This window comes from Calliphora vicina, chromosome 1 (genome assembly GCF_958450345.1).
Source record: "Calliphora vicina chromosome 1, idCalVici1.1, whole genome shotgun sequence".
NCBI lineage: Eukaryota > Metazoa > Arthropoda > Insecta > Diptera > Calliphoridae > Calliphora > Calliphora vicina.
The window spans coordinates 31,770,722-31,783,751 of NC_088780.1; the positions used below are offsets into that span (position 1 = coordinate 31,770,722).

The window sequence follows — 13,030 nt, forward strand, 5'->3', positions numbered from 1 at the left end:
AAAGAAGTGTAAAACGAAAATAATATTTAAAATATCGATGTAAAAAACATCCTTTTTACAGTTATTTTATTTTATTTTTAAATTCAGGTAATTTTTCACAATTTCTTTTTCTAAGTTTTCAAAGTCAACGAAAATGGCTAAAGTTAAGATTTGTGAGCCGATTTTAAAGCTGGTTTAAAACAAAAAAGTATCTGTGACAAATATTCAATAAATAAATCAGCAGTTTCAAAAATTATAAAGAAATTTCGTGAGACCGGTTCTGTAAAAACTCAACATTTAGGTGGAAGACTTCGTAAGACTACTCCTAGACAAGATAATTTAATAGCGAGAGAGTTCAAGAAATTCCCAAAAATAACTCCTCAAGAGGTTGTTAATAGCCTAAAATTAGAAATAAGTACCCGAACAGTTAGTCGCAGGGCAAATGAGGCTGGTCTTGGTTGCTATCGTCCTGTGAAAAAACCACTCATTTCTAAAAAGAACCGTTCTGCTCGTCTACAATTTGCCAGGGATCATTTAAACTGGTCGATACAGAAATGGAATACTGCCTCTTTTCCGGCGAATCCAAATACAATTTAAGAGGCAGTGATGGGAGAACATTTGTAAGACGACCAAAGGGAAAAAGATTAGATCCAAAGTACACAAATAAGTCTGTAAAGTTTGGCGGTGGCAATATTATGGTATGGGGATGTTTTTCAGGGCAAGGTATGGGCCCAATACATATTATAAAAAATACCATGACAGGTATAGGATACAGAACCATATTAAACGATGTTATGTATCCATACGCTGAAAAAATATGCCCCTAGTTTGGAGATTCCAACACGACAACGACCCGAAACACACCTCTAGGGTTGTAACCGAGTGGTTACAATCCAACGAGGTAGGTGTTTTGAAGTGGCCTGTCCAATCGTCAGATCTCAATCCCATAGAAAATCTATGGGAAATTGTAGATCGTAAAATAAGGACCCAAAATTACACCAGGAAGGAAGATTTATCGGAGGCGGTTATAAGGGAATGTGAAAATATTTCAAAGGAGACCATTGACTCTTTAATTGGTTCAATGCATCGTCGATGTGTAGCAGTTATAAAAAATAAGGGATACCCAACAAAATATTGAGTTATTGCAAAGTTTAGACCATATTTGTTAAAATAATACCTAAGTTTCCATTGTTTTGTCAATGCCGTAATAAAGAAATCTTTTAATTTTGTTTCCTCATTTTTAGAATTTAATTAATTATGTCCTTTGTTTTTTGTTAAATTAAGTTAATAAAAGTATACAAATAAAATACTGCAAAAATGTTAAAATTTTTTAAAAAATTATTTCAGATTTTAGGCCATGGTTTTGTTAACCCTATAAAGTATATATATTCTGGATCCTTATTAGGGTATTCAATTAATCGGGTTTCTGGTTTAATCGGTTAATGGATCAAATAATTAATCGAGGTTTAGATTTAATCGGTTAATTTAAAATTATTCGATTAACCGAATTACTAATTAACTATTTTAATTTTAAATTGAAAATACAACAACGAATTTTGTGTACAAAAACGGTCTAACTCAAAATCCGTGCTTTTTGAACTGAGTAATACAAAATATGCGCCGTTCTATAATCTTTCATATAGTTTTATCAGTTTTCTAAAAACTCAATTATTTTTTGTGTGAGAGTGTTTTGTTTTGTTGTAAACATCAGAATTAAAATTCATGTTTTCTGGTATATTTGATAAGTAAAAATTTGGGTTAAATACAGATTAGAAAGATATTAGTATCTACTATATAAATCAGGGTTTATTTCAGAAATCGCATGATTTGTTGAAAATTTATTTAGGAAATAGTAAAATGTCATAAAACATTCAAAGACGTTTTTCTCGAAACGACTTTTTAATTATGACGTTGTTGCAGCAAATGAGCGATGTGTGAGTTTTTTTAGGGTTTTAGTGAGATCTTCTGAAATAATCTTTTATAAAAAGAATATATGTAATTTAAACGATATTTTTCTTTAGATTTAATAAAACTTTTCTTGGAAAAAACTCTCTCGCTAATTGTATTTCAGAAATCAAAAGCATGATAAAGAATATCGAGGGACTATATTCATACTACACATTGAATATTTTTGAAAAACAAAACCCTATATTTTAAAAACCAATTACATGTGAGATTCAGTAGTTGCTTTTAAAAAATACTCAAGTAATTCGCGAAAAAAAAAACAGTTTTTTGGCACTCCTGAACAGTTGTGTTTTTCAAGATAGAGGGTTTTGAATATAGTCCTTTTTGGATTGTTTTAGATTTTGATTAATTTAATAGTTTCGTTTATAGTTATGATAAAAGATTCATTTCAAAAAAAGTTTCGTCTATACATGTAGATACAAAGTTTTTTGAAGTTCAAAAAATAACTAATTTTAATTTGAAATTTGAATTGAAAGGGAAAAATAAATACAAAAAATTTGTTTAAAATGCAAATAAAAGGAATTTCGGTTAATCGGTTAATCGACGCAAATTAATCGGTTTATTTGTTATTTGAAAATCGGCAATTTTAAATTATTCGAACAGCTAACCGTCCAAAATTAATCGGTTAACTGATTAACGGTTAATCGATTGAATACCCTAATAATTTTAGATAGCGGAAGCCATGTAAAAATTCCCTGGACCAGGTGGGATAGTACCAACAGATTTATAGGAGAATATAAGCGCTTTTAAGTCATGGATCCTGCTGTATGACATAAAAACGCTTATATTCTCCTATAAATCTGTTGGTACTATCCCACCTGGTCCAAGGAATACTGAATAAAGGGAAATAAACTGATTTTCTATTGACTAAACGTCAAGCTGGAAAAATGTATGTCCATTCGAACTTCCAGAGTTTTCTAAATGTTGGCCCATCCATCCATGTTCTGAATATGCGATTGGACTAGATGAAATCATGCAGTCACTAGAATTTCAAGACATGTCTGGAGTCCAGTCTTCAGGATTTATCGTTAGAATCCGATAACGCATCAATTAGAACATTGACTGTGTAGTCCAAAACTGATTTATTATCAGTAGAGTCTGGTGGAAACTTATCTTGTTGAAACCACATATCGTCCAGTTCATAATCTTCAATTGCAGGCCAATTGAAGGTTACGGTTCTTCCAGCGTCATTTTCGAAAAACTACGTCCAATGATTACTCCAGACCATTATGCGCACCAAACAGTCACTTTTTCGGATGTAATGGTTGTCCAATTTGTAATTTCAGAGTACTTAGAATTATCTTGTGCAAAATTTGATCAGGATTGCTGCATAATCAACCAATTTATGACTGCTCAAACTATATTCCAGGGGGACTTTTTCAGTAGAGAGTAATGAAAAATTTAGTCAGTTAGCTCCAATAGTGTTTTCTACAGACAGACATAGCTAGATCATCTTAGAATTTCATAAAGATCCCGAATATATTCATATTCTTTAGTGGTTCTGCAATGAATATGTCGATGTGTTCCAAACGGAATGACAAAATCAAAATACCCTCTTCTTTTTTGATGGTGGGTATAATAATTTTTCCACAAATTAAAATTCATTATAAAGTCCACTTATTTATAGCATATTAATGTAACATCAATAACCTATGTATCTTCTATTATAAACAATAATGCTGGGTTCATTACTCCTATTAACTACAGTCTGTCTACTCTCAGATGGTATCGTGTACATTAGAATATATGGAGATTATTAGAAAATTATCAGTTTTGTTGGCGTGGGTTCTGATTTCCAAGATTTAAATAATTTTTTTTGAAAAAAAAATTTGTCCAAAAAAATTAAATTTTAAAATAAATCTTATTTTCCAGATCGGTTGTGGTTCTACATATTTTACAGTCACCGAACCAATTAGCAAACAAATTGGCCAACAGGTTAAGGATGGTGCTTTGGACAGTATAACAGGAGAGAAATTCGGTTGGTGGGTCATCTGGCGTAAACAATACAAAACCAGATCAGTGCGTAACCGCAGACAAATTGAGGGTTCCGGTGATGATGACGAAGATGATGATTATTATGATTATGATGACGAAAATGATGATATGTAAGTTATTATTATGATAAATTTTAGTTACAATTAATTAAACATTGGTTTTACTCCCACAGCGATACCACCACCAGCACTACACATGCTCATCGTCATCATCATGGTGATGAAACGGTAAGTTTTTATTTAAATTTTTATAAATTCACTGGTTACTTTTATTATAATTTTATTTTAACTAAAATGGTAAAAAAAAATTTATAAAAAATCTAAATGTTAATGGGTTTTAAAATTGCAAAGAAAAAAAAAAAAGAAAATATTTTGTTTTAAATTGATGATTGGTTATTTTACTTATAAAAATTTTGAAATTTTCTAAACAATTTGCACTTGTATTTATTTAACTCATTTGTTATTAACCATATTTTATTACAAAAAAAAAAAAAACAAATTTGGGAAAAAATCTATATAAATTCTTTGTTAAATATTTTATTGTGTATTAATTGAATTAAAAACAAACTATGTGGTTTCTTTCTTTTCTTTCATACTTTCTCTCTCGTTTTTTTTAAAACAATTTTCTTTAATTTTCTAACATCTGAACAAAAAATATTTAAAAAACAAAATAAAAATAAAATTGGGTTCTTAATTCTGTTACTAATTTGTATATTTGGTTTATTATGTTTTTTTTTTTAATTTTAACTATTTATTTAACCATAACAACGTAACAAAACATAACATTAAACATTTTACAATAATTCATAATAATTTGCACATTTTAAATCACTTGTTCTATATTTATATATTTATATGTCTTTCCGAAGCGCCCAAATAAATTACATATACTATTCATACATTAATATCTCCGGAATTCTTCCGGCTCGATGAAATCCGTCCACAAATGGCTGAGATATAAGAAAAAAACCACGACAACCTCGATTTTTGACCTATATCTGGATATCATTAACACATTGACTGCCAAGGCACTTTTACCAAATAAGATGCTGGGGGCCACAGCATTCTCTTTGCGTAATCTCTTCGAAAACGTCAATATTGGAATTTAGACTACTGTCAGTACTATTTACTGCTTAGAAACCGATATTTTTTTTTTATAAATTATGGGATACTGAGTTAGAAAAAATACTCAGTACAAGTTCAGAAAGTGATGAAGAATGTGAAGATTACAGTTTTGATGAGGAAGTTCCAGACAACATCGAAAAAATTCTTAAAATTCAGCACTATTGTCTGACATGGCTAGAGAGTAGAAAAGTCGTGTCAGACATATGTGTCCGACAAATATGCGTCCGACATGGCAGTCAATGTGTTAATATAGACAATATGGATATCCAATGATAGATATTTCAAAGAACTTTTTAACGACGTATATATAGTAAGTTGGACCTACAATGGGTCAAAATCGGAAAACATATTTTCTAAACCGATTTTTTTTCACCAAACGTTTTTTCGCTAAATATTATTAAAAAATAATTGAAAAAACAAAAAAAAAATTTAAATTTAAAAAAAACAATTCGAAAAATTTCTTTTTCCAAAAAATGAAAAAACAACTTTGGAAAAATAATAAATTTTGTTTACCTAAAAATATTTAAAATTTTTATTTTGAAGTATAATTTGGTGAAGGGTATATAAGATTCGGCACAGCCGAATATAGCTCTCTTACTTTTGGGTCCTAAAGTTCTACAAAAAGTTCGTTTTGCTCAATAAGTTGCTTCAATGTTTACAAGTCAAAAACTTTTGTTATAACATAAATATGGGTAAAACCAAATAGGATGTTTTTTTATTATTTTGAAATTACTTTTCAGTCTAACGTACAATTTTTCTTTTTAAAATGCGAGTAATTTCGACCGCTCCATGTGTTGTATAAAGAAGATACTCGTATTCTCTACATCAGTCATTTAATGTTTAATGCAAATTGTTTTAAATTATTATACAATTGGAATAGTACCTACATACCTACATAGTGCATATTATCTTGCAAATAAACAAATATATGTACATATTCTTCTTAGAAATGATAAAAAGAATTGTCTCTTTGTTTTGCTATTATTATTATTACTCATTGTTTGTGTTGTTTTCAACAATTAAATAAAAATTTCTTTTTATGATGAAAACATTTGTGTTTCTTTGTACAGCTTCTCTCACCTCAATAATTAAGTACTATTCTGGAAAGTTAATTCGTACATTTCCACGCACATACATACAGTTTTATTGATAAGCAGTCTGTATTTCTTTATTTTCAAAAAAGTACCACGGTTATCAATATGCACATATTTTAGTTATTATACCCTTCAGCAAGAGTGGGGTCATTTGCGACCCCATAAAGTATATCGTCATATAAAATGAAAAATAACGTAACATCACTTTTCAGAAGTTTATAGGAGAAGCAAAAAACGTTATAAAATGAAAACTACGTAAGATATTGAAACAAAATTTTCAAGTCTGAATTACATTGAAACTAGAATTATATTTTATAAAAAAAAATCTAGTTTTTTCAAAGTACACTTTGTGCTATGTGTCTTACGTTATTTTTAATTGTTGTTTTCTAAAACCAAATATAAATTTGTATGAAAAAATAAAAACTTAAATAAAAATATTTTTTTTTATTTTAAATAAAAGCAGTTATATACTACGTTTATACGTAACCTATTCGCAAATAAAAATAATTTGCAATTAACTAACTCTCTATTTATAAATATGTCACTTTGGTTACAGAAAATTCTTATTTTTTTAAATGCAAAAATTAAAGAATTAAAAATGTTTGTGTGTCTTGCAATCCAATTAATGCAAAAACGCAATGAAATAATTAAAAAATGATAGAAAAACTAAAAACGTTAAAAAATATGGCACTTTTTAAAATCTTATTTGCAAATAGTGTCGTTAATAAGGAATTGTTTTCGTGAGTTAGCTATTTGCAAATAAAAAATTAATTCACTGTTTATACGGCTAATTCTTCTGCTTTCAATATATTTATTTGCGAATAAGTCGTGCGTATAAACGTAGTAATAGATATTTTTTTTGTTTCTTTATGTTAATTACTAACAACTACTTATTTAAACTAAAAAAAGGTACTTCATTAATTTTTTAAAAAATATTCAATTGCAACAAATTTATAAAAAAAAAACAAGTAAGAGTACTATATTCGGCCGTGCCGAATCTTAAATACCCTCCACCTAAATATGATGGTATAAAAACTGAAATAATATAACAATTGTTAGAAAGACTAGATTTTGACCCATTGTAGGTCCAACTTACTATAGCCGTTATCTACATCGTTGCAATGGACTTTGAAATATCTATCATTAGATATCCATATTGTCTATATTAATTGAGTACAAATTACTGATCTGTGTACTATTTTGGTTTAATATATGGATGCTATGACCTATTATGGTATTTAAGGGCCATTTTTGTAGAATTTCATATAAACAACGCTATTAACAGGAGTGGACCTTATATAGGTGCTATGCCGAATTATGGACCAATATTTAAAAAAAAATAAATTTGTTTTGAATTTCAACCTGATAACTATATTTGTAAGAAATTAATGAGGATTTTAGTGATTTTCGGTAGTGGACCTTATATGTGAGCTATGGTTAAATATGGACCGATATTCACAAAATCCAGAAGTATGATTACTGGATACAAATTACTGATCTGTGCGTAATTTCATTTTGATATCGATATGTTTTTAATATTTTTTAAAGTTAATATCTTTTTTCGGAAATGGGCCTTATAGGGGAGCTATGACCAATTATCGGCCAATCTGCATAAAATTTGGTACAGTGATATCTATATATGTATATGAGTATAATTTTTGTAGAATTTTAGCATGATAAATGTATTTATAAGAGATTTATGAGTACTTAACTGATTTCTGGAAGTGGACCTTATATGGGAGCTATAACCAGTTATCGGCCGATCTTCATAGAATTAGGTACAGCGATTTTGGTATATATGGGTATTATTTATGTCGAATTTCAACTTAATAGCGACATTTATAAGACATTTATGCTTATTTAAGAGATTTTCGGATGTGTACTTTATATGGGGGCTATGGTCAAATATGGGCCGATCCACGAAACATTTTGTAATATAATTTTTTTTACCACGAAACTTATTTTTGCTGAATTTTATATGGATATTTCTATTCTGTAGGCATTTATAGACCATAGAACCATATTTCGAGAAGAAATTTGTATGGGAGCTAGGAGAAATCTTGGACCGATTCTTATAATTTTCACCAGAGTTACTCCTTTTATCATAAAAGTAACGAGTGCAAAATAATGATATTAGCTGCAATATATTTACAAAAAATGTCCAAAAATATGTGAAAATTATCAATTTTTTTTTGAGGTTGTCCCACATTTTAATTCATAACTTTGGTTCCACTGTACCGATTTCGCTGATTTTCAATACCAAACTGCTTAGGACAATAATAAACATTTTTCTTGCAACTCTACTAAGTTTGTTTGCGTATTTTGGACGTGAGCGTGTTTTACACAGACGGACAGACAGACGGACATGGCTCAATCGACTTAGAATTTCATAAGGATCAATAACATATATACTTTGTTGGGTCTCAGATGAATATTTCTCAATGTTACACACGGAATGACAAACTTATATATACCCTCATTCATGATGGTGGTGGAGGGTATAAAAATTCGAAAACTACCTAAAATGAGGTAAAAAACGATTTATTAAATTATTACTCAAAGCTTATACGTTATTTTGTTTAAGAAAATCATGTACTTGTCCCAAATTCGTCAATTTTGTTTGTTGACGTACCCATTCATCCAGAAATGAACCTCATCGCTGATCCATTTTGCTAAAACATTTTATCATTTGCACTTGCGATTGGTGATTTGGCAAAACAAACAGAATAAATGACAGCCAATTCGACAGACTTGGGGTGGGTTCATAAATGAAATAATAATACATTACTGCAGCAAATTAAAAGTTTTGCGTTCGAAAAAGCATATTTTCCGTTATTACTTTGCGTAAAACGTTTTTTAATGCAACCTCATTTAGTTATATGTTGCAAAAGTTTGCAGGTCATGGCATCCCTTAGTCCGATTTGAATGAAAATGCGCAAAGAAGAAGTGTTGTCGAGTTTATTGCTTGGGACCACCAGGGATGCTGTCAAGGCTCCCCAAAGTAGGACACCTCGGGTATGTTCAATTTTCAAAACGATCCAATTTATTTGCCTGTGTTCCAATTTGAAAAAAATTACACATATAGAATCTCCTCTACCTACAAAATCAATTATCTCTTATTACTTAGAAGATATTCGTATTTTAAAAAATTTCCCGATTTTCTATATTTTTCTTTTATTGGACTAACAAATGTATGTAAATGTCAAACAAAAGAAAAACATTTCAAATCGTGACTGACTCCAAAGTTATATGCATTTGAATTTAAAAATTTTAAAAAGGCGTTTTTTCGCTAGTCTTTGGGAAAAAGGTACATTTTTTCTTTTTAAGTTATCTAAAAAATTTCAAAGAAGATGTATTAGGAATTTATAATTTTTGAAAAGCTAACTTTACATATATAATTTAAATGAAAACAAAAACGCAGGTCCATCCAAAATACGACTATTTTTTATGTAAAATTCAACTTTTGGGCAAATATTCTCAAATCGAATAGTCGTCAGCTAAAAAATCCCATTTTTGGGATTTTTCAACACTTCTTTGCGAATTGCAGGATTCCCGATTACAAATTTAAAAATGTTTTTATGTAAATCAATATTTTGTCAGCCATAAAAACGGTAGTCTTATCCAGGATGGACATTTTAATGAGTGACTATGAGAAATCACGAAAGGTTTAAAGCAATTAATAACTTTACCCTTGGACCATAAGAAAATCATGGATTTTATAAATTTTGAATTTATAAATGCTGAGGAGCCAGTCAGATTTTCTAAAATGCTACATTCTACTTAATCATAAATTGGTTTGTTTTTTTTTAGAAAAATTTCAACTCAATTTGTAGATTTTTGGTATAACATACGTATATTTCTTTCATATACACAAGTTTAAATAAATCAAACACTGATGATATACATTTTTGTTTTTTTTTTATTTACCACATTTTCTTTGAACATAAAAAATATTTTCAGGTTTTTAATTCAATTTAATTAGTCAGAGGGTGGTAATAATTTTCAAGTCAAGATTAATGTTTAGAAGATAACGTAAAATTAATAAAAAAAAAGTGATGAAAAAAAATTAATTTAAAGAAGTAAATTTTTTTGTAACTATTACAAAATAATATAAATAATTTGGGAGGCCACACACAAAAAAAATAATAAAATAATTAATATGCGATGATAGTGATTGTACTTTACATTAGAAAATAACTTTGTATGCAGTGTGGTACCATTTGAGAGCCGGCTTCAGCCTGAATTTTTTAGCTTTCTTTTGTTGTATAAACGAGACGAAGACTTAACAATAAGAATTTATATTGATACATTAATTATATCGTTATAATTATATTTATATTTATAAAACTATTTATCTAAATTTTCATATCGTTGACATAAGCATCTAATTCGGCATCGAGTTCTTCGGCAGTAGGAGCAGTTTTTTTGCTAGTACGGCCACCAGCAGCACCGCCACCAGCACCTCCAGCTGGTCTGTTACGGTTTGGTGGACCACCACGACGATTGCCACCAGTAGCTATAAATTGACAATAGAATAGGTTTGAATTTGTTTAAAAAAGTACTAAGTGCTTGTTTATCTTACCTCCACCTCTTCGTATACCACCACCTGCATTACCACCCACTTGTGGTCTACGTTTTTGCGGACTGGGGGCGGCACTGCGTACAGGTCTAGTTATACTACCGGCATCAGTTAAAAATTGTATATTCATTGGTCTGCCATCCAAGGGAACACCATTGTACTGCTTAATGGCCTTCAAAGCATCGGATCTTCTTTCAAAAACTACATCGGCAGTACCTAAAGTACATATTTGAACAATTGTTAGCCTTGCTTTTCAATTTGTATAGCGTTTAAGCTACAAACTTACCTAATGATCTTCCGGATCGATCATAATGTACGGCCGCCTTCTTCAACGGTCCGAATTCTGTGAATAGTTCTCTGATATCTGAGTCAGATACGCCATAATCCAAATTTGACACTAATAGTTTGGCAGAATCCGTTGTTTTCAATATACCCCGTTTAGGTCCATCATACATGTCATGTTTCCAAGCGCTGTTCACATCACCCTAGAGAAGTAGGAGTAGGTACAAGTTGCAACAGAAGTTCGTTTTGATTTGTTTTAAAGAATTTGATTGAGTCTTGTGTTCAAATCTAAATTTTGTTGTCGGTGATAAAAACTGGGTCGCCGGTTGCAGCTACCATCGGGGGGAAGTAAGTGTTAATTTATTTAATGGAAGAATAAAACGTTGCTGAAAACTCAACGGAATGATTTGATTTAAGGGATTGATTGCGAAAAGAAATTATATGTAATAAATTATTGAAGAAGAAATAGCTATGTATGGAAATTAAAAATTTCACTAAAACATTTATAAAAATTATGGATTTGATTTGTAGACGACCTTGTTTGTGTATACGTTAATCATGGTGACTTTAAACGGAGTTTTATTTTGTATTAAAACAAGAAAGAAAATTTACTTTTTAAACGTTTCAATGAAAATGTAAACAGTGTAATAAGTAGTAGGGTTGCCACACAGCGTTCACTGTTTGTAGACGGTCTTTTTTTGTTTTTATATTTTTGCATTGACATTTTCTTTCACTTTCTCACTTGTTTTCATTTTGTTTTTGCGTTTACATACACACCGTTATGAGGCCATTTTTTTTTTGGGTAAAAATATTTCTTCGTGTTATTATTTGCATTGTAAATATAAACACCGTTGCTTTTCTTTTTTGAACTCATTATTTTACACATTTAAAATTTCTTGAGGTAAATTTCTGCAGCCGGAGACTTGTTTCCATACGAAAATCAGTAGCTTTATTAAGCCAGGTGTGAGTGACAAGCTCTTTGAGTACTTTATTTTCTAGAATTTCATCATGTTTGTAATTTTATTACCCTTGAGAATTTTGCTTTTTGAATGCCTCCAGTGCCACGGCCTTTTAAGACAGCACCACCTGGTTTACGTGGTGATGTTTGAACTCTACGATTTCCTTGGCGTTGAGGACCTTTATTGCCAGCTGCACCACCACCACGTCTAACGCCGCCACCAAGATTTCCTCCTTGAGGTTTTCTATTTTGGCCACGGTTAGATTTAATGATATCATCCAAACTCATTTCAATTTTATCCACCATTTTGTTAGTGTATTTTGTTTGCTTCTAGTAATTTAAGAGTATTTTTATCTTGAATAATTATCGGCGTTTTTATTTTATTTGTCACTAAAAAAATATATTCTTCAACTGCAAGCGCCGCGCACGAAATTGGAAATTAAAATGGAGTACGATTACGAAAAAACACGACTGCCTCTAGCTTTGTTGAATTAAATCAACTACAGCCAACTTCGCTTACTATGAAAATGTTGCCATATCATTGTATAAATTAACCATTCTCAGTGAATAATACAGTAGAGTTGTCAATCTTTTATTATATTTTATTGAAAACAAATGATTTATAAAACAAAATTTCCATACATAATTCTAATATATTTAAAAATTGATTATCAATAAAGCCTTAAAAATAAATGAAATTCCTCAACTTAGCTCGTTAAACTAAATTTGTTTAAACCATTAATATCGAGCCCTTACTCTATGTCTATACCTGATACATTTTTGTCATGATAGACGTTAAAATGGTTTTCAAGATAAAACATTATTAGTATGTCCCCATTTATTAGTACATATTATTGATTCGTTATGACAAAATTGTTAATTCTTTTCCTCAGACAACTTTGTCTTGACAACAAATGTCACTAATTGTCATGATAATTATTTGCCAAGTATAGACTGGGAGATATCGCCAAATAATCGTTTGCGACAAAACACGATTTTTTTAAAAAAAAAGTTTTTATATTAAAGTGTTCGAATATCCCATAAATTGTTACCC

The 13,030-nt window shown here is 30.0% G+C and overlaps 1 protein-coding gene across 1 annotated transcript; it reads right to left on the reverse strand.

Moving 5' to 3' along the window:
• Positions 1-10,058: 10,058 nt before the first annotated feature.
• On the reverse strand, positions 10,059-12,418 carry Ref1 (RNA and export factor binding protein 1). The gene is made up of 4 exons (XM_065507337.1): positions 12,046-12,418; positions 11,023-11,221; positions 10,740-10,952; positions 10,059-10,673 (listed from the first exon to the last, which is right to left on the reverse strand). Exons 1-4 carry the CDS (start codon positions 12,280-12,282, stop codon positions 10,513-10,515), a joined length of 810 nt encoding a protein of 269 aa, XP_065363409.1. The 5' UTR covers positions 12,283-12,418; the 3' UTR covers positions 10,059-10,512.
• Positions 12,419-13,030: the final 612 nt, after the last annotated feature.